This window comes from Patagioenas fasciata, chromosome 11 (assembly GCF_037038585.1).
Source record: "Patagioenas fasciata isolate bPatFas1 chromosome 11, bPatFas1.hap1, whole genome shotgun sequence".
Classification (NCBI taxonomy): Eukaryota; Metazoa; Chordata; class Aves; order Columbiformes; family Columbidae; genus Patagioenas; species Patagioenas fasciata.
This window is the reverse complement of record NC_092530.1, coordinates 19,056,404-19,077,310: the sequence shown is the minus strand read 5'-3', so window position 1 is coordinate 19,077,310 and position 20,907 is coordinate 19,056,404. Positions and strand designations below refer to the sequence as shown.

The 20,907-nt window shown below is 43.3% G+C and overlaps 2 protein-coding genes across 9 annotated transcripts in view; both read left to right on the top strand.

The window, feature by feature from the left end:
* Nucleotides 1-3: 3 nt before the first annotated feature.
* Nucleotides 4-13,660, top strand: LOC136106206 (rho-related GTP-binding protein RhoG-like). 5 transcript variants are annotated; one of them, XM_065846407.2, is made up of 5 exons: nucleotides 11-117; nucleotides 1,039-1,138; nucleotides 2,503-2,542; nucleotides 3,619-3,674; nucleotides 9,253-13,660. In XM_065846407.2, exon 5 carries the CDS (start codon nucleotides 9,274-9,276, stop codon nucleotides 9,847-9,849), a length of 576 nt encoding a protein of 191 aa, XP_065702479.1. In that variant the 5' UTR covers nucleotides 11-117; nucleotides 1,039-1,138; nucleotides 2,503-2,542; nucleotides 3,619-3,674; nucleotides 9,253-9,273; the 3' UTR covers nucleotides 9,850-13,660. The 5 variants fall into 5 exon arrangements, with proteins under 5 accessions (XP_065702480.1, XP_065702482.1, XP_065702481.1 ...); XM_065846409.2 differs by lacking the exon at nucleotides 3,619-3,674 and having other exon boundaries at nucleotides 10-117; XM_065846406.2 differs by lacking the exon at nucleotides 1,039-1,138 and having other exon boundaries at nucleotides 27-117.
* A 107-nt stretch (nucleotides 13,661-13,767) lies between these two features.
* Nucleotides 13,768-20,907, top strand: part of TAF1 (TATA-box binding protein associated factor 1) — a 32,777-nt gene continuing 25,637 nt past the window's right edge. For 2 of the 4 annotated variants that reach the window (XM_065846088.2, XM_065846087.2), the window contains exons 1-8: nucleotides 13,768-13,916; nucleotides 14,832-14,949; nucleotides 15,547-15,663; nucleotides 15,924-16,043; nucleotides 16,637-16,710; nucleotides 18,757-18,975; nucleotides 19,413-19,634; nucleotides 19,812-20,013. In XM_065846088.2, the coding sequence (XP_065702160.1) occupies nucleotides 13,791-13,916; nucleotides 14,832-14,949; nucleotides 15,547-15,663; nucleotides 15,924-16,043; nucleotides 16,637-16,710; nucleotides 18,757-18,975; nucleotides 19,413-19,634; nucleotides 19,812-20,013 (1,198 nt within the window). In that variant the 5' untranslated portion in view covers nucleotides 13,768-13,790. Of the gene's footprint in view, nucleotides 13,917-14,831; nucleotides 14,950-15,546; nucleotides 15,664-15,923; nucleotides 16,044-16,468; nucleotides 16,711-18,756; nucleotides 18,976-19,412; nucleotides 19,635-19,811; nucleotides 20,014-20,907 lie in introns of all 4 variants that reach the window. The other 2 variants (XM_065846086.2, XM_065846084.2) reach the window with 1 other exon arrangement.

The window sequence follows — 20,907 nt, the reverse complement described above, 5'->3', positions numbered from 1 at the left end:
GGGGATAGGCGGCGGGGCACAGGGCGCGTGCGCGCGGCAGGAAGGGACGCCGGGGTGCGGTCGGGTCGGGGGTGCCGCCGCCGCCCCGGGAGCAGCGGCCGCCGGCGGGCGCGGGAGGTGAGCGCGGGGCTGGCGGAAGCGGGCGGAGCGCGGGGCTGGCGGAGGCGGGCGGGGCGCGGGGCCGCTGTGCGACGGGCGGGCGGCGCCCCGGGCTCCCCGCGTGCGGCGGCGCGGCCCCCGGCGGGCCCTGCGAGGCCGTGAGGTGAACTGAGGTTCGGCGGGCGCGGGCCCGGCGGGAGCGGCCACCGCGGGCCCCCGGCACCCCGCGTGTGGACGGGTGTTTCCCCTCAGCGCTGCCGGCGGGCGGAGGCGCGGGCGGAGGCCGGGGCGGGCGGCGGACTGGGAAGGAAGATCCCCCGCGTCCGGCCGCCGCCACCCTCCCTGTCAGCGGGGCGGCGGCCCGGGGCTGGCGCCGGCCTCTCCCAGCCGGGGCGCCGCGGCGGCCGCGGGTTACTCCCCGGAGGAGTCGGTTCGTGCTGCCCGCGGCTCCCCGGCACACCTGCCCCGCGGGGCAAGCAGCCGGCTCCGAGGGAGGGGAGGACGAGCCTGGGAGAAGCGAGGTGATAACCCCGCAGTGGGGCGGGTTGTTCCCGTTTCCGGGGGCTGCGGGAGGTGGGTGACGGGGTCCCCGTTTCTGCCCGTGGGGGTGGATGTGCTCGCCAGGGGACACGGAGATGCTGAAGGCGTGGGGTAAATGGGGTGTTTTGGAACGAGCTCTTCTCTGGTCCCATTTCTCGTTCAGGGGTGTGGGGGAAGCGGGAATGGCCTCGTGGGCAGGTCCTGCGCTTCCTCCTCCCGCGGCGTGCGGAGGTCGGGCCGGGCTGTTCTAAAGCCGGGCTGATGCTAATCCGCATTGGGAGGACCAGGACAAAGTTAAGGCGACCTCTGCTCCCAGTAGATACAAAAGGTTGGCATAGGATGAGGTGGCCTTTTCTAAAGTGTCTTGTTTCAGTGCTGAGAGTGAATCTTCGTTTACAGGGATATGCAAGAGTAGTCAGTCATATTTGGTCTGCTCTCTGAAAACTGCCGAACTGTTGTCTCAGAAAGAATAGAGCAAGGGAGTGTGACCTAAAATACTGTGAGTACTGAGGGATTTAAGGTATTGTCTCATGTAGCAGCTGTTACAGAGCTCTCTTCTGTAAGCTTAACAGTTCTCTTCTTGAATCCTATAAACTTCCACTATTTTTAACATCCTGTACTGAGGAATTCCTCATTTAACCTCGAATCCTGAGAAGCAGTGCTACCTTTTATTTGTTCTGAACCTCCCTCCTTCTGATTTAATTTGATGCCCCTTTGTTGTTGTTTTGTTGTGTGGTTTTTTTTTTGAAAGAACCAATGAGTAGTCGGTGTCTGTTTACTCTTTATAAACATTTGTGAGTCCCATCGTATTTACTCTGAACTATAAAGAAGCTTTAAATGCTTTTGTTCTGTATGTGTACCCTATGCGTGGAACGTGTGTCCTGCGCTAGAGTGCGGTGCTCCTTGTGCCAGCATCATGAGCTGTGTGCTCTTTCTTCCAAGCTTATTTTTTTAATTTTTAAAAAGCTTACATTCTCTTCTGTGTCAAAGGTAAAATACATAGCATGAAGCCTCTGGTTGGCCAGTTTGCCAGTGTTCAGCTGCATGCAAGTTTTTTGATAGAGAACTTAAGCTTATGAGGCATATTTGGTGTATTAGCTTACTATTTCCATAAAAAAGGATGCTTTTAAATGTTCTTCTTTATAGAGGGCTTGAAAAAACAATTAAATATGTGGTTTGCAATTAGAAAAAGGAAACTGAATATGCAGTTTGATTTGCTTACATGATGAGGCTGTAATTCTTCTGGAGTCCAAAGTGTTTTCACACAGTTTGGTATAATGTAAAGATCCATACCTTTAAAAGGAGTATTTTTTTTTTTTACTCTCCTATGGCTGTATGTGTAAATCAGATAGATAGCCAAGAGAATCCTTGCCACTGGTAACAGTGTTGTAGCACACAAGCCATGGTACAGTACACACTGAATGCACATTTTAACTTGTGTTTTAATAATATCTAAACTATTTGAAGACATTTTTGAAAACTGTTAATGATTGACCAGGTGCCTTCCCCCCCATCCACCGCTTTGCCCTTGTGAAATTTGGGAGGGAGGAGGAGAAATCAAAGAGGATAAAAAGCATGTGTGTGTTTTCTTTCTTGAGGAAGAAGCTTAGATTTTCCCAGTATACACATTGCCTTTCAAATACAACTGTGGCATTGTTATAACCTTTCTTAAAAATAAAGAGTGTTTAGAGTGGTAATGAATACCAGGTGACAAAAGATGATAGGAAATAGACTAACAATGTTTTTTCTACCTCAAACAGGAATCAGGGCTGCTTTAACTGGATTTCTCATTAATTCTGCAATGTGCTTAATGCATCTCTTCACAGAACCTCATGTCTGACATACTGTCTTTTTCTCTTTTAGCCAACAGTAATGAATAAGGCCTTGCAGGAATCTATAAAAGGTAGGAAGGACATAAGTTATTCACTTTCTATGAACTGTGATAGCCAGGAGCTCTGCAAGTTGCTTGTATCACTCAGGAGGTGTCTAGTGGATCTGGGTACAGAACCCTGCATTCTCAGCTCCTGGTCTTCCACTTTTACTGTGCTCACCCTTGAAGTGCATCAAGGTTGTTTATGTTTGAATAAATTGTGGAGGGTACCTGTCTTGATGAATCCATGCTTCTGCATGTGGTTGCAGGAGGAAAATTAAGTTTAATACTCTGCAGCTTTTGATTATGGAAGGGTACCTGTCGTATTGATAAACTGGGGATTCAGATATCTAGTGAAGTCGTAGTTTGTAGTTCCTGTATGACTGTGCAGCTGCATTGTGTTGTAGCGTTGTTTCACAGCTGTGCAGCTGTTTCCCTAGTTTGTTTCTGTTGCCCCTTGGAAATACTTATTATCCAATAAATATAACTTTGGATTAGTAGAATTTAACATCATCAATATTTGGTCACTAACATCATTGCTCTCCTATAACGTTTGGCCTATGAGTGCTTGTAGTAAGAGTGTTGATACACTGAGGTTTTGTCGTTGAGGTGCCCAAATACCTCATGCAGACCACTTTATTTTCATTGTGGTTCCCTAAGAAATACTGCTTATGTGGTAAAGCTTATGTGTGTTTCATGTGTGAAGAAAAAAAAAAAATCTTTAGATCAATAAACCAATTTCAGCCTAATTTGACGGGGTGGAGGTTTCAATAATGTTATATGGAAGGTTTTGAGTGGTTTCTTTTGTTTCTTTGAAACAGCTTTTTGTGCCAAAAGGGATAAGGCATTTCTACCATTCACACTAAGGGAACAACCAGTGAGAACTGCACTCTTGTGAGGCATCAGTAATATGTGCATGGGAGCTGAACTTCCAGGCCCAGCTCTGCAGAAAGCGAGCTTCCTTGATTCTGCTGTTCTTGTGGAGCTCTGGGCTGTGGAATGTGTGATTCCTGTTGTGCTGCTGAAATCTGGCTTGGCTTGTTGATTTTTTTTCTTCTCCTCCTGTGCTGCCACTGAGGCTGTTGCCGTGTGTTTTGTTTTTCTTTCAGGTAAATGGGAGGACAGAAAGCTTTGCGAAAACTTTGAAAGGCACTGAGAAGTCCAAGTAGGTCATTCATTGCTGAAGGGTATTAGGGATGAGATCTCCTGTTTAACTTTTTTACTCTTTTCTTGGCATGCATTCTTAAAGTCTGGCACTTGTCCATTCATTTGGCGCTTGCCTAAAACAATGGCGAGTAAGCTGAGCTGTTGTGGAATAGTAACACAGTCTTGATTAAATTGCTGAGGGCCTCCTTCTCTTCCCTGTCAGATTGGGTGGCTAAGCTGCACATTTGAAGAATATTTTAACTCCTTTGCATGGGTGAGGATGGTAGGATAATACTTAGAATTGCCTTATCCACCCAGTTCATTGTTGAAAGTTCCTGCTGGGCTTCACGTATCAGGCAGACAGAGTGAATAATTTCTGATCTTGTTTTTGTTACTGAAAGATGAGCAATTAAGTGATTTAGATTTCTTAACTTCTGCTTCTGCTTGCTCCTGATAAAGCAGTATCAAACTTTTAAGCCTGCAAAACAGGGAGGGATTGATCAAAGGTGATGGCTGAACAGAAAGACGCAGCTTAGTATAGGTGATTTCATTGGAACTGCTGGTATTTTCTGCTCATTTTTGGCCAAATGGGGCCCTGTCCAACTGGAAAGAGATGGGGAAGATCTGGCAGACTCTGTGAAAAGGAGTTTATCAAAGACCAATATCAAAGCTAAAATGCACCTAACAAAGGGGCATCTGGTGTTAACGTAGCAAGAGCAAAGATATATCCTGCTAAGGAGTGCAGGAAGTACAAAAAGCATAAATCTGGAAAGCCCTGGAAAAATTCAGGTTCATATTTTGCCACTGTTTTCTCCTTTCTCTCAGCAGACAAGCAACTTTCCTTCAGAAGTATTAAGGGGAATATCTAGAATTTTTTTCTCTCCCACAAAAAATTTGGATGCAAGATGAAGTTATTCTTGATTTCCCTTATGATAGCTTTGTGGGGAGGTGAAATCCACGTAGTGAATTTCCTCAGCAAATGACTGGTTGAGTTATGGGAGAGCAAGCTGTCCATGTTAGTGATACCAGAAAATATGTAATTAGGTCAGAACGGGAGCAGCAGCTCTCCAGACAATGTCTCGACACGTCGACTGAAATCTTGCGCATTCCGAAGGCAGTGCCAGGTGTGCAGGCAGCAAAGGCAGATGCAGCATCTTCTGGGAAGGAAGCTTACCCACTCAGGAATGCCAGTTTTCTAATTCAAAGGCACTGATGGACAAGATAGAAATAATCTCATTTACATATTTTTGCACAACACTCCTTTGTGGGGTGGTTGGTTTTTGTGTGGTGATTTTTAAGTTCTTTGAAAGTTATTCCCATTCTGCTCTAACTGCTAGAACTTTCTATGTTCTGAAGATCTTCTACCTTAAATGTAATGAAAATCCTTTCCCTGGCAGGACTAAGCAAAGCAAATCACCTCTCACTAGTTTGGACTTTCTGTTCACTCCTTTCTCTTGCTGAGTAAATTTTAAACTTGGCTTTGAAGCTTGTGCCCAGCTTTCCGTTTCTGAATTCTAAGTCTTGTTTCTGATGTGTTGATGTGTCAGTCTGTATTTTTCTCTTTTTCAGTTCTTATTACCTGTTGCATGTGGAGTTTTTCTCTCTAAAGTTTTCCCCCAAAATTCTTTTGAAGCTCACAAAAAAACCCCCAAACAAACCCTAAACCAATTTTCCCACTCTCAGTAATGTTTGTTGGTAATTTTGGTTTCAGAGTATGTTTTTCTTCAGCATACATTTGTATTCAAATAGCATGCATAGCCAAGTTCAAGGGTGCTTGAGAAATAAAAATAATTTTCCATGCAAATTTGAACCCCAGCTTCTTGCTATGTTATGAGAGTTTTATTGCCAGGCAAATTGTGTACAAGAAAAAATAGAGACTTTATACATTTTGAACAAAGCCATATGTGGATTTAATAGAAAAGGCCCAATGGAGGTAATATTGTTTGCTTGGTTGTGGCTTAACTTAAAAAACAAAACAAAACAAACCTTTGTGTTTCATATGTAATTTTTTAACCGAATTACACCTGCTTACAACATACAGGTTTCTGGAGTATAGGAGCTTCTTTCTACTTTTTTGTGATTAATTTCTCTAAATTTTGTGGTTTGGTGCAAAATAATGTGTATCCTGGTGCTTTTTTTTCTGTATTGCATATGACACATGTGATTTTTTTTTAGTTAAGACAACTTAATTTTAAAAGAGCCCTGCAGAGAAGCATATTTAAAAGCCTACAAGCTCTTTAATTGTATCTGTGCAGTTTGTACTTAGCCTGAAGCTTTGTCATGTTTGCATGGAGTTACTTCCTATTGCAAATGTTGCTCTTCTAAAATGCAAGCCAGAGTCAGGTCGTTCAAGATATTAATTTTGTGAAAAAGCATTAATGTTTCAGGCTTTTTTGCTGCCTTACTGCTGTTCTCTGAACTCAAATATCTCATGACCTCTTAAATAAAGCCCCAAGAAAATAATCTTTGGGTAGCACACTTTCATTAGAAATCTTAAATCAGTTTGAATGAAACTGTATTAGCTGCTGATGCTACGGGACATATGTGGCTTTGTAGTATACGAATATATGAAATTTCTTGTATTGTATTACAGCATTGGTGTGTTGACCCTCCAGATAGTGGTGCCTGGTGGGTGCAGGTAGGGGTGCAATTCTGAGATACCCATTTTTCTGTGAAAAGACAGAAATGCACAAAGGTACAAGCCCCTGGGGGAGCTTGTGGTTTGTGTTTTAAAGAGAGATCTGTTTCCGAATCTTTGCAATTTGCTTATTTTAGAAACTAGGAACTAGGCATACAAAAGGCTTTGTGTATCTCATTCTCCACAAGACTTCTGTTGCTATAGTTGAGTTTTTATTGTATGTATCCAACTGACTTAGTTCTGCCATCTCTGTGAGGTCGCTTGTTATTGACTGATCAAAACAGTGGTCTGTTGCATTGGTAGTTCGTTTGGAAAAAACCTTTTGCTCTGGAACTGTTGGTCACCACTAAGGCTTCTGGCACAGCATCTTCTAGTACTTCAGCAGTCTGAAGTAAATGCAGGAATAAACTTTAAAACCTGCTCTCTGTGCTGCAATCCAGTGAAACTTGGGCGGCAATAGCTGGTGCTCCTCCCCTGTGATTCATTCACCGGGTGCTACCGCTGGCTTCGTTGTACCAACACAGTTGATGGTGTTACTGCATGGTAAACCGGGTGAAACAACTCCTCACCCTTTTCCCAGTGTGTGGTCACAGCTGAGGAGGTGGTGCGCTGCCTGGGTGGGAAGGGGAAATGGGGTTTGGAAAGGCCTGAAGGCAGCTCTGCTGCTGGAGACAGTATGGGAGCATCTCAGAGCAGATAGTGATCCGTCCTACAGGGAAAGCAGCAGAGACAAGGATGGGGAGTTACGGTTGCATCTTCAGCTAGAACAGTGTTGTGGTATTAAAATAACATCTCCTCTGTCACTGCTTGTAGCACATAGACCCTTTGTATTCAGAAATACTATGCTGTATGCTGCAAGTAACAGTGTTTCACCTCTATTGATAATATAATGCTAAAAATGTTTAATTTGTAATGTTTTAAATAATTTTATATTAGAAGTAGTTTCACCTTTGGGGTTTCCAAAATGCAAGATGTGGTTTTAAGCCTCTTATTTGATGGAACTTATTAATTTCCCCCCAGCCCTGTTAAAGGAAGATCTTGGTGCAACTGTTCTGGAATAATATAAGCAGTCCTGCTGTCAGATTTTGCTGCTCAGTGCTGTTCTTGATTTTACTGAATACCTTTACAATATGCAGTTGCATACACATCTCTCTTTACATTTGACTGGAGCCTTGAAATGGGATGACTCATTTTTTTGATGTTTGATGAAACTCACATGTGTGCTTTTCTGCCAAAGCTCAAAAGTACTTGCCAGATTTCATTTCAAGTGATTCATGTTGTTTTAGAAATGTAATTCCTGCCATTTTCAAAGGGATAAGCTGTTTCTGCATCTTCCTCCTGCTTGATTTCCTCCAAATCCTTCCCTTCCAATGTCCTCCTGGGTCTTTCTAGAGCAAGGTTTCTGCCCTGCTTCCCACCACAGATGGGTTTTCAATAGTGTACATGTACATACATTGCTACTTCCTTAAGCACTGTATGTTGTAGCGACCACAGTTGATATCCCTCGAGTTGCCTGTTTCGGATTTGTGCCGAAGCTTCAGGTAGTCTGTTTCACTTAGTACAGAAAAATCATGTGCACCCAGTGGGAAGACACAGTGTGTGGATACAGAGAAAGACTTTGTCAATAAGGACAAAGCTGAGACTTAAACGGTAATGAGATGTTGATTTGTGTGGATGGTCTTGAAGAGGAGGTTGGGGAGAGAGCGTTTCTTGACTTCTGTTAAATTCTTCACTATTGCTCATTTTCATATGTTCCCTTTGCTATTTTGTTGGTGTTGGAGCTGTGATCTTTCTGGAATATGCAATATAATTCCTCCCACTATTTGTTTCTTTTGTTTGAGGCAGTTAATTTGCTGCTGGTTGCAAGCTGAGGATTACTGATAGTACCTCAAAGGCATTTGGGTGAGAAGGCAGATGCAAGTTCCTTCTTGTCCAGGCTAGCAGTGGAAACTCCAGCATACAACAAATGTACAACAGACAATTGAAAATAGCATGGAACAACTACAGGCAAAGTTCTTGCTGTTCATCTGATGAAAGTTTAGAATTAACTGAGTTTTAGGCTATATCCATTTGATTATCAAACCTACTGTTTGCATACCAGGAAGGGGATAGGGAAGCCTTTAAGTGTCAGATGTCTCCTGTAACAGTTCCCCAGTCTGCCTAGGAAGGCTGTTTAATTGCTGATCTTTTACAACATGTGTTTTTCTAATGGCCAGTATAAGCTTGCTTTATTGTAGGTCAAGCCTATTAAGTTCTGCTTGTTCTTTCTCTGATTAGTGAGAATAATCTGTTCTTGGCTTCTTTAGAAAAATTCTTTATGTATTCTAATACTAGGTACTATGGCTAGTTACATTTCAGAGATTAGCTTTTCTTGCATGTGCTACTTTCTGAACCTTTCATCTGGTGTCCTCTAAATAACGCAGTTTCATGATGTCTGATCCCGAGTTGAGTGAATTATTATAGTAAACGGTGGCAGTGCAGCCCAGTAATGGGCATTCCGGTTTATTTTATAATTTTTGGACCTTTCTTTGTGGTAAACTGTTTAGGCAGTAGACTATGTAGACAAGAAGCCTGAATCTTGGAGGGGGTGTGTGTCCGAATGCAGCAATGACAGAATATCTTGTTACTAGGTCTGAGGTCACGATGCCTTTCCACTTGCAGGTACCTCTAAGGACTTGTCCCTTTGCTTGTGGGAAGCGAGCAGTAAGGCAAGACTGTGGGAATTCGCCTAATTTGTACTTACATGGTTGGAATGCAGCCAGTTGTCACTAAGCTCTCAACTCATTGCATCTCCATTTCACTATTGTCTTTCTGGCCTGTGAGCTCTTTCATAATGGCTTCTGAGACACTTAGCTGTGATAAGAATTGTTAGCAATATTAAAAACACTTGCTAAAGCTTATCTTTAAAATGGTTATCCTTGAGTGTGCTTTTCCTAACATTTTTCCTTGCTTTATGCAGGACCTTGTTGCTGGGTGAAGAATGCAGACTATAAAGTGCGTAGTTGTTGGAGATGGCGCTGTGGGAAAAACTTGTCTCCTCATCAGCTACACCACCAATGCCTTCCCAGAAGAATACATCCCTACCGTGTTTGACAACTACAGTGCCCAGATGACTGTTGATGGGCGGACAGTTAGCCTGAATCTCTGGGACACTGCAGGCCAGGAGGAGTACGACCGCCTGCGCACACTCTCGTATCCTCAAACCAATGTGTTTGTCATCTGTTTCTCCATTGGTTGCCCCTCTTCCTATGCAAATGTGAGGCACAAATGGCATCCCGAAGTTTCTCATCACTGTCCAAATGTTCCCATTCTTTTAGTGGGCACGAAGAGAGACTTGAGAAATGACCTGGAAACGGTTAAAAAGTTGAAAGAGCAAAGCTTGGCTCCCACTACCCCGCAGCAGGGGACTTCACTGGCTAAACAAATTGGAGCAGTCAAATATTTGGAGTGCTCAGCGTTGAATCAGGAGGGTGTTCGGGAGGTGTTTGCTGAAGCTGTGCGTGCAGTTCTGTATCCTGTGACAAAGAAGAACACAAGAAAATGTGTCTTATTGTAGTTACCTCGGGGGATGGATGTTCGAAGTTGAATGGAGGGTTCTTTAATTAGTTAAATTGAAGATTTGCATCTTGCACTAACAGCTCTAAGCAGAAATGGTTTATGCAATGAATATTCTTGCAGTCTTATTGCTTCAGGGAAACTGAAACAGAACACACCTTTTTTTTTTTTTTTCCCCAACTGAGAGGTCAAATATCTACTTTATTTCTAAAGTTCCAGTCTCCAGCTTCTCCAGGGATCACTTGGCTTCTGTCCTTATTTAGTGGAGGAAAATAAAAGGGACTTATTTGAAGCCAGATTTCTTTACTAGATAGCCATCAGTTACTAGATTTGCTGAAAAGCACAAATTCTGATAACTTTGCTTTATGTGTAACTGCTGCTTTTCCTATCCCTTATTTACTGATTGAATTTATTTTAGAGACAGAAGTCTGGCTGTCCATTGCTTTGTCAATTTAAAGCTTGAAAACTATTTGTTTACATGCAAAAATGCCTGAAATATTCCTGAGGTTCACCTTATAGTGAACTGTGATCATTTAGATGAAGAGTTAACGTAAGGCATGCTTAATGCAATAAGCAAGGCCCAGGGAACACGTTCGGTGATTTTATTAGTAGAAGCAGGAGCTGATTTGTCCTAAGGTAAGGAACTTAGGATAATGGTGACTCACTCAAATGAGTGATTTTCATACTTTTTGAGAGGTGGAAGAGTAGTTTAGATGCGAGTCTTCCATAATCTTCTAAAACAAGTTTTTATTTCACTCTTTTAAGACACTTTGCACCCTGAGAATAAAGTTGTTACCTTTTTGGACTGAGGTAGTTGGGATGACATTTCTCAAAATGAGATTTTCAGTGTGATCCTTTTGAATCCCAGAGACCTGATAGCAATCCATTTGCTCTTGAGAAATTAAGTGCTTAATTTCTTAGTGTTTTTGGGGCCACCACCTGAGATTTTTGTGGCAAATTCCTTTGTTGTTTTTCTAGGAGAACACTGGCAGAAAATTTGGAGCTCTATTTACAGGAACCAGGAACCCACATTTCTTCCTGGCAACTCACTGATGGTTTCAGTTAAATTCGTAATCATTAGCCAGTCACTGGATAGGTTTACCTGGACAGTTTTCTCCTCACTACTAGGTGGTCAGTTATTATAAATTAGTTTAACTGAAGTTCTGTTCGTGTACTTTTTAGCTTTCTTTAGCAGCTCTAGTGAGTGGCAGCTGGATTTTATTTTCAGGATGTGCACTGTTCTTTCTGTGTGATTCTGGGACCAGCTGAGGAGCGAGCGCATGAAACCTTCCTTAGACTTAACCTTCCAGCTTGGTGGTATGAAAGCAGCTTGCTTCAAAGATACTTTGTGTGAAACCAATGGTGCTGGACTGCGCTTTGTTGTCTCAAGTTGACAGTGCTGTCTTTGTCCGGATGCAGCCTCAATTGGTAATTCAGAACTTGCTCTCTTGTGATTCCCACACATGCAGATCTGTACTGGTGTATATCCTGGGCAGAAAAAAAGCACCTCATTTTAGCAAGATAAGAGAAAACGCATCAACAAGGTTATTAGGGATCTTGTGTTAATTTGACCTTGTTTTATGTGATACAGGCAAAAATACCAGGTGGACAGAAACACTGGTATTTGTGCCATAATTCCCCTCTTTGAAGAGGATGTGCCTTTCTTTAGCTGGTGTAACTGACGCTGACACTAACTGCAATTTTTGTATATCTGAGGTATGCTCGTACTGATACTGCTTCAGCAAACTGCAGCCCATAGATTATAGCAGTTAATCCAAATACTGCTATGTGTGACTAGTGAACCCAACACCAAGTTCCAAGCGTTGCCTGACCACAGGCAACACCAAAACATCCGCTATGCCTGAATGCCTGACGTTTGCAGAAGCCTAGAGACTCGGCATATTTTTCTTCACCAAGTGCTGTTGCCTGGAGTGTCTTTGTATCTCTTGCACTCACAGAAGAAGTGCTGTTCCAGATGTGGGTCCAGCTGCAGCTGTGAGGGTGCAGGAGTAACCTCTGCTCACCACATTCTGCCTTTACTTCAGCAGTCGGCCTTCAGTGTGGGCTTGACTTGCAGGCGGCAATTAACTCTGTGCCTTGTAATTCAAGATTATTTTCTGTAGGTAAATTTCAGTAACCAAGTAAATAGAGTTTAAAAGGTTTAGAATGTATTTATTTAATCCAGAGCACATGTCTGTCTTTTAATGCTAGTCAGGCCTAAATCAACTGTGTAGTTACCCTGGTGCAAGCCCGTAACCTTTGCTTCATTCAGAGATGTACTTTAAAAAGTTTGATATGTTTGAACTGCTCTTAAATAGATTTTTAATTTCAACAACAGGCACCTCCTTTTTCTTTTGCTACATACATTTGCAATTTTGTACTGAAGCTACTACTGTTTTAAGAAGTTTTTACTTTTTTACATGCTGAAATCTTTTAAGTTCTGCATCCTTTGTGGTTATTCCTAACTGGATTACAATAATTTTGTGGAGAAGAAATCCTGTGAGTGTTATTGCACACACCCACCCTGTAGGCTCACACAGCAGCCATCCTGATGTTAACTGGAAGACAGTATGGTGAGATAAAATTCAGCTACTTAATTGATTTATTGGAATTGATTACATTATGCTAGAACACTTTATCCCCATCTAGATTACTTAAGAAATGGATTGCACAACAGTACTGAGGAGAGTAGCATGATGATGATGAAAATGAGCAGAAAGTGAACTTTGAACACCATCAAAAACTTTTTACTGACTTGAAGAGTACCTCATTAGTAGTCGTTTAGTTGCCTCGTGTTTCTGTCCTTGCCGCCAGCAGTACTGTCCCACCGCTGGCAGCTGGTTTCCTCCGGCCGTGGCTTTTCAGGAGAATGAGCCTCGGGCGTGCACGGAGCCAACGAGATTTTCTATTCAGCGGGCATTCCCAGTCCGCGATCTTCCTGCCTTTTTATGTTCCCCTGTAATTCTTGGTGCATTTTATTGGAAGTAATCCAGTGCTTCAGTCTACAATCCATTCTGTTCCTCCCACATGTGTGTTGTTTTTTTTTTTTTTTACTGTGGGCAGGTAACAAATACAGACTTCACACAACCCCTTGGATTTTGTCTGTTTTTGGGAAATCGGAAAACCAGGGTTAAGCTGCGTGGGTTTCCCGAACCGTTGGAGGTTCCTTGGTTCGTTACTGAATAGAAATGCAGCGTGTATGTCTTAATTCACAGATGAGACTCTCTGTGAAGAGATGGATTGTAATCCTCCAGTTTATGAATGATTTCTGAAATACTTCAGTGGTTTTTTTTAAATACAGCTGAAGCCACCCACAGGGAGTGGATCGGTTCAGGAATTCCATGTCTAAAGGATGTTACAAGGCATGCTTAGATGTAGAAGTGCTTTCTCCGGTTTACAGCTGTAGCTATTTCTATGGAATTTAAACTGAAAAGCCTGGCTGTGCCTTGCCTGAGCGCTAAGCCTGGCTCTGTAGAACCTCGGTGCTGTTGGGCTGTCGCCGGGACACGGGTGGGTCTCACAGGGGGTCCCAGCCCCGGGGGCTGTAGGGAGCCCAAGACTCTTAAGTGTGGTACTGATACATACACTGGCAACTTGATTTTTATACTATAATTTGTATTACAGCTAACAGTTTTAAAGGATTTTTTTTTTTAAATTATGCGGAATTAAGTTGTAATAAACCTTTCCTCATCTCTCTGGCTCTCATATTAACTCGCCAAGCTGTTTGTAACGCACCTGTTCTAAACGTAGTTCTTTCCTGTGGAAAGCCCGGACCCCATTTCTCAAATGCAATAAAACGATTTTTCGGTGAACGCCGCCGCCTCCGCGCTTCTTTGGGGCGGGGCCGGGCCGCCAGGGGGCGCTGTTCGCCGGCCGGGGGGGCGGGGCTTGCTGGTGGCTCCTTTCGGGTTGGCGCTTCCGCTTCCGGCGGGCCCCGCCGCGATGTCGGACTCGGAGAGCGAGGAGGAGGCGGATGGCGGGCGGGCCGAGCCCTTCTCGCTGGCCGGCTTCCTCTTCGGAAACATCAATGAGGCGGGGCAGCTGGAGGGGGACAGCGTCCTCGACACGGTAGGGCTGCGGCGGGCAGGGCTGAGGGGCGGGAGGGGAACCGGGGCCTCCGTGGGGATGGGGTGTTGGTGCTGCCGGCTCCGGTGGGGCTGTTGTCCCTCAGGTAGGTTTCTTTACACGGTGTGCCTACAAATGAGTCCAGTCTAGGACACCGAGACGAGATGTGGCCTCAGGTTGCACCAGAGGAGGTTTAAATTGGGTGTTAGGAAAAATTTCTTCACGGAAAGGGTTGTCAGGCACTGAAACAGGCTGCACAAGGCAGTGGTGGAGTCACCATCCCTGGAGGGGTTTAAAAGACGCGTAGATGAGGTTCTGAGGGACATGGGTTAGAGGTGGGCTTGACAGTGTTGGGTTAACGGCTGGACTTTATCTTAAAGCTCTTTTCCAATCAAAATGATTATATGATTCTAAGATGTTTATTTATAAAGTTGCACAATGCTGGAATAAAGCCAGCACGTCAGCAAGAAAACTGAAAGACATTATATACAAAACCTTATTACTGCGTTCACGCCCTAAAGAGCCAATTGGTTACACATTTGCATATTGCGTTACATAATCCTTTTAGTGTATAATGAGCAACATTCTGCGAAAAGACACTTTATCCAACAGTCTCAAGATACATGTTAAAGCAAAACTCAACTAATTGTGCCACTTTAAAAGGTCTAAGCTGCAAGGTTCATAGTGTCTGTAGTTCGCTATCAGGTGTTTTGCAAGTCACTCTTTGTTATATGAGCAGACCAACCAAAAATGAAATGATTTACGTAACTTTAGGTTAGCAATTGCAGACAGGGTTCATTCTTTTAAGCCGTGACAACAGGGTGGGTTCCAGGACGGACCCGGTCAGAGGGCTCAGCCCAGCATGTCTGGTGGAGCCGGTGGAGACCCCCAGCTGGAACATGGTTCTGATCTCTCCAGGAATCCAAGAAGCACCTGGCTGGGCTGGGTGTGCTGGGACTGGGCAACCTGATCACGGAGATCACAGCCAGTGAGGAGGACAGCCCGGAGGCCGATGGAGCCCACCTGGATGAGGAAGGTAAGGCACTGAGGGACATGCAGGAAAAGGACAGAGGGGCTGCAGGACCAGAGCTTTTGCTGGAGAGGAAGAAACAAGCCCAGGTTGTTTGGAGCTGCAAGGAATATTGTGATGTTATCTAGTCAGAGGCCCTCTGGCAAAGGCCTTGCTGCCTTCTTGCTGGAGTGAATCCCATATTATCTTCTGGTCACTTTGGCACTTGTTCTTTTTCCTTTTTTATAAGGTGTTTTTTGTTTTTTTTTTTACCTTGTTTCTTCTCCCTCATAAATAAGTTTATTCTGTGTCTTCCCCTTTAGTGCACAGTATTATTATTTCTCTTTCATTTCTGAGCTTCTTGAACAGTTTAACTGAGTAAGTGGAAAGCGTTCCTGGTGCTGAAGTTGGTTACTTACCAATCTTTAGGGGAAATTAAGAGCTCTTGGAGCTTTTGGTTGGAATGAGAAGAAGAATACTCTGATGGGGGATGTTAATCAGATGGTTTTGTTTCTCTAAGAAAAATAATTACTAGAAAGGATTTATTTGTACAGAGTGAAGTCTGAAGTTAGTATTGTATATTAGGATACAGTTTTGTGTGACTAGATTTCTTTTTTTTCCTAGGCTGGGTTAAGAGCACAGAAGATGCTGTTGATTATTCAGACATTAATGAAGTGGCAGAAGATGAGAGCCGTAGGTATAAGCAGGCCATGGGCAGCCTGCAGCCTGTTCGAAGGCCAGGTAAGTGGGTTTGGTGTTACAGCTCTAGCTGTGGGAGGTATTTTGGGGCAGTGGGCCTTGAGGGTCTGTTATACGGGTGACTCTGTGCCTTTTCATGCCTTGCTTCAAGAACCCATTATAAGCTTTTGTGAAACTGTGTTCACTGGACGAAACCACTGCTTGGTAGCAGTGGGATGCCTATGAGAGAGTATAAATGGGAAGGGTGCATGGTTCCCTTTTGCTGTCTGCTAAACATGCAATCTTGTCTCCTGACTGGTTAGATGAAGATGAAGACGATTATGATGCTGACTGTGAAGACATTGATTCCAAGTTGATGCCACCGCCACCACCACCTCCTGTACCTGGCAAGAAAGAAGATGAAAAGGATGCAGCTGCAACTGGTGAGTGAGGACTTTCTTCTTCTTATCTGACAATATGAATGTCTGAAGGAAGCACGCACTGCTGTGTTCGTTCTGCGCCAGGCACCACACGTCATCAAAATTCCATCTGCAAACTACATCTGAAGGTGGGTCTTTGTCCTGATATTAAATATTACAGGATTGTCTGAAATGCAGGGTGAAATATTGTATGTCCAGTGGCTGTTAAAATACTGATATTGACAATGAAACTGCTTTTTTATCTCATCCTCTCAGTTGTGGCTGGGAAATTCACCTGGAATGAAAGGTTAAACCAGAATGGTACTCATAACACCTGCAGAGGCTTAATTTTTGCATAACTTGGTATAAACGGTAGATGTGGCATTATCGGGTTGTACTAGGGTACAGGAAGGAACCTGTTTGTTTATAAGGTGCTTGTTCTGTTGTAGTATCTGAAGATGGAGACGGTATCATTTTGCCCTCCATCATTGCTCCTTCCTCTGCTGCCTCCGACAAGGTGGATTTCAGCAGCAGCTCTGATTCTGAGTCAGAGATGGGACCTCAAGAAGCCAGGCAGGCAGAATCCAAGGAAGGCAAACTCACACTTCCTCTTGCAGGAATCATGCAGCGAGATGCTACCAAACAGTTGCCAAGTGTTACAGAGCTCTTCCCGGAATTTCGACCAGGCAAGGTATTGTAAGAGATACGTGGAAGTGGCAGAAACTGTTTCGTGTAAGCCCTCTAAACATGAATCGTGTAGTACTAAGGGTATGTAGTAAGTAATCGCATAGATGTTCTTGCTCACCTCTATACTTTCTGTAGTTCCCGTGTACTGCTGTTTCCAGACTGTGTAACATGTAATGCTTTTCCTGCCATTTGCAGAAGCTTCTTAAAAGGCATCATATAAATCCGGGTATGAAATAATGTCTTGCTGTTCTGGGAGACCATAGCACGGACCTGTTCATTTATGAAAATTGTTTTTCTGAGGTTGTAGAGAATACTTTTGCCAAATGAATAAAAACCATAATGCTAATCTGTCTGCTTTCTGGCAAGTATTTGCTCCTCCTTTCATGCTGTTCTAAACTTGGTGTCCTCTTCTTGACACAATTTGTGGCCTGTATCCTTTACTTAATCCTCCCCCAAAACTGATCTGAGTAAGGAACAGAAATTAGCTCAGTAACAAGTTGGTTGATCTTTTTTTGCACAAAGCGAATTGATTACAATACTTTCCTAAATGCTCCCAAGTAACAAATGTAGTCGATGTTTTTCAATAATTATTTTGGAAGTTTTAAAACTGTCGAGAGAAGAGGAAACGTGGGAGAGGAAGGGGAGTAAAGGTGAACTTACAGTTGCCGAACAGATGGTTTTGAGTCAGGATAACTTGGGTTTGTATGTGCCTCCATCACAGGCTTTGTGTAAGGAGCTGAGCAATTTGTATAATTAAATGTCGTGTTTTAATGACTTAGCTAACATCTATTAGAAGTTGAGGGGAGGCTCTAGCACAGAAGTTAGCCTTCTGGGTGCTCTCTTGACTTTTGCAAATTTGGCGTTTCCTGTGTTACTGTATTTTGTATCAGTTGGTGTGTTCATTTCTTTGGTGCTCAACATGTAACGTCAGGGACTGGTTTGGTGTTGAACATGTCCGGTGGGTACAGAAATCAGTGCAAGCTGTTAATGCTGAGCACTTCTCATAATTAATTCATGAGCACTAAAGCTGTGAAGCCTGAAATCCTGTAGATTTCGTTGTTGGTGTCTGAGAATACTTATGTTAGTGTAGCAGTGTTTTTCTTGCTGAAACCACTTAAAATAGCATGTGGAGAAGCAGACTTTGTGTTTTCATTAAACTGTTAGCAGCCTAACTATGTCAGAGACCTTTGCTCTTGGTGAAAGGTCATTGAAACTGGCTAAAGGGTTCGGAAGTAATCTGGGGGAAATTTGGGAAGAAGGATAACATGGATGTGGACAGAGTGGTCATACAAACCTTATTTCATTTGGGATTGACAGGTTGAGAACATTAATAGGATGTCTCTTTACAAGTCTTTGGTTCTAATTCCTGTTTCCTGAATCTGTCAGTTAGTTTGGAATAATGCTTTCCCTCTTTACAAGAGTGCTGTGAAGAAACAATTATCAGTACTTAAAAAACAGCAATCATAGAAGAAACAGAAGAGAAAGTTTATCATTCTCATTAGTGCAGGTTTTGGAGATGGGCAATATGCATGTAGGGGAACTGCATTATGATGGAAATATAACAGACTTGAGTGTATTATTTCTGGACCATGGTATTTATTTTTATTTGTTTGCTTAAGGAATCTATACTTTATGTAAGTGTCTTCTAGCTTTATCTCTTTTGCTAATAATTTTGTCAACTCTTCAGTTTCCACGTGTCTTTCTGAAATTGTGGATTGTTCAAAATGAAAATAGTTATTTCCAGGTGGTGTCTTATCACATGTCCAATATGTAAAGACAATCGTTCTTCCCGCTGAGTTTCTTTGTGTCTGAAATGAGGAATAAATCATTTTGAAAAGGAAGGATCCATCAAACAGATGGTTCAGAAACTTTTTTCCAGGTATAACCGAGAGATTGTTGATTGATTGCATCAGTGGTTGGGACTGTAGTACAGGCCAGGCTTCTGAATTTCAGACTCTTCATTACTGCTTTTCAGGTGAGGGATAGACAGACAAACATTCCAGAGTGGGTTTTTTTCCCTCTCTGACTGTCTTGTTTTTTCCTATTCTAGGTGCTGCGTTTCCTGCGTCTCTTTGGCCCTGGAAAGAACGTTCCATCCGTTTGGCGTAGTGCCCGAAGGAAACGCAAGAAGAAACATCGGGAGTTGGCACAAGAAGTGCAGATAAAGGAGGGTGAAGTTGTAGTTGAGAGTGGAATGGAAGGAAAATCTCCTTGGGAATATGAGTTTGCTGCTCCTCCCCCTCCTGAGCAGTGCCTTTCAGATGATGAGGTGGGATATCTGAGACTTAGAGAGGGTCGCCGGCTAGCACTGGGGGTAGTAGTGGATTGGACAGAAACTTTTAGAGTAAAAAGATTTTCCTCCAAAATAAAACTGGAGGACAGGGTTGGCCTGTGTTCCAGCTGTGCAGAAGCTCTTCTCCAGGTACTAGTCAGTGACTTCAGGTGGTTGCTTCTTGCTGAGAAGGCTGCGTCCGTGGTACAGAATCAATAGGAGAGCTTATCTTCTTTGTATGACGAAGAAATCTCTGTGTTCTTGGAAGTCTAATTGCAGAACATTCTTAAGGCAGCTAGTAAGTATGGAAAAGCACTTCTTGGAAACACTTTTCTTCTCTGAGAATAAGCTGGGAAACTTGGAAGGAAGAAACCTCTTACTGATGCTTAGGGTAGAGCATCAGTGTAACCATTCCCTCCTTTGCTGTGCTCCAGATTACCATGATGGCACCTGTGGAATCCAAATTTTCCCAGTCAACTGGTGATATAGACAAAGTGACAGATACGAAGCCTAAAGTGGCAGAATGGCGCTACGGGCCAGCACAGCTCTGGTATGATATGCTGGGGATCCCTGAAGATGGCAGTGGATTTGATTATGGTTTCAAGCTGAAAGAGAAGAAGAAGGAGCAGGAGATTAAAGGACGCACAGATGAGGCGGTGAGAGGGAAACTGTTGGGGAATGTGTGGAGATTTGGGGATTGCTGTACAATGAGAGCTTGGTGATGAGTCACCGCATGATTGTGCACCGTGCAAAACGAGACTTTTAATTTTCCTCATTTAATTTGAAAGTGTAAAGTCAATGCAGGTCTTCAAGCAACTATTATTTCCTTCCAGGATGAAAGGTCGATGGATGAGAAGGATGATCTGCTGGCTGATGAGCACTTCCTTATGGTGACACAGCTCCAATGGGAGGATGATGTTATCTGGAATGGAGAAGATGTCAAGCACAAAGGGACAAAGACACAGCGGGCAAGTTTGGCAGGCTGGCTGCCGTCCAGCATGACTAGAAATGCTACTGCATACAATGCCCAACAAGGTAATCAATGGTCTGATAGAAATTGTACTTGCCGTAGTTGAGCTGACTCATTGCATGCTTTCATCTCAAATACAGAACATAATTCTTCATGTCAGGGAATGTTTTTTGGCAAAATCCCAGCTCTGTTCAGAATTTCGAGACGCTTGCTTTCTGAAAACAGAAGTAGGTCCCTTCTGTTAAAGAAAATACTGCGGCTTTCTTCTCTCTATGTGGAATACCAAATGCTAGATACATCTACCTTAGTATCAAGCAGTGCTGCACTTAGGATGTCTGCCGTTTATAGGGCAGTGGAATCTATATGTTTTGGTTTTTTTGGTTGGAAGAATTGTGTGAAAGTCTGAAGTTTCTCCTGAACTGATAATGGTATTCTTTTCTCCTAGATAGGAAGTAACGATTCTTGCGAGCCTCAGACTTCTTTTAGACACAGATGCATTTTAAATTTAAATTGCTTGTTTAGGACGAATGTTTATCGTCTGTTAGGCATCTTTTCCTGCTTTTACAAGGAAAGACTAATGGAAATGTCAGATCTTTATTGGTTACTACTGTCAATCCTTTACTGTTAAGCTATGAGTACAACACACTCTGAGGAGTTGGACAGGTAAATTGGAAATAGCTCTGTAATAATTTTCATTTCAGCACAGGTACGCCTGGGCTATCCAGGCCTCGGCTCACTGTGTTTGAGTCCCAATCAAAAGCTATAGTAGCACATTAAAAGTGGTTGGTCTGATCACATGTTAGGTCTTACGCCTTCCAGAAGCATTAACTTAAGTGACATCAGTGAAAGGTGAGCATAGGTGAGTTGGTCTGCCCTGGGAGAACCTGTGTCCACAGAAGGATCCCTTGAGCTCTTCTTGGCCATCCTTTTTTTTAATGACAGTTTGACATAAGACAGAA

Bases quoted from the DNA above. Each gene is read 5' to 3' on its own strand.
- LOC136106206 (XM_065846410.2), top strand. From the start codon at position 9,274: ATGCAGACTATAAAGTGCGTAGTTGTTGGAGATGGCGCTGTGGGAAAA.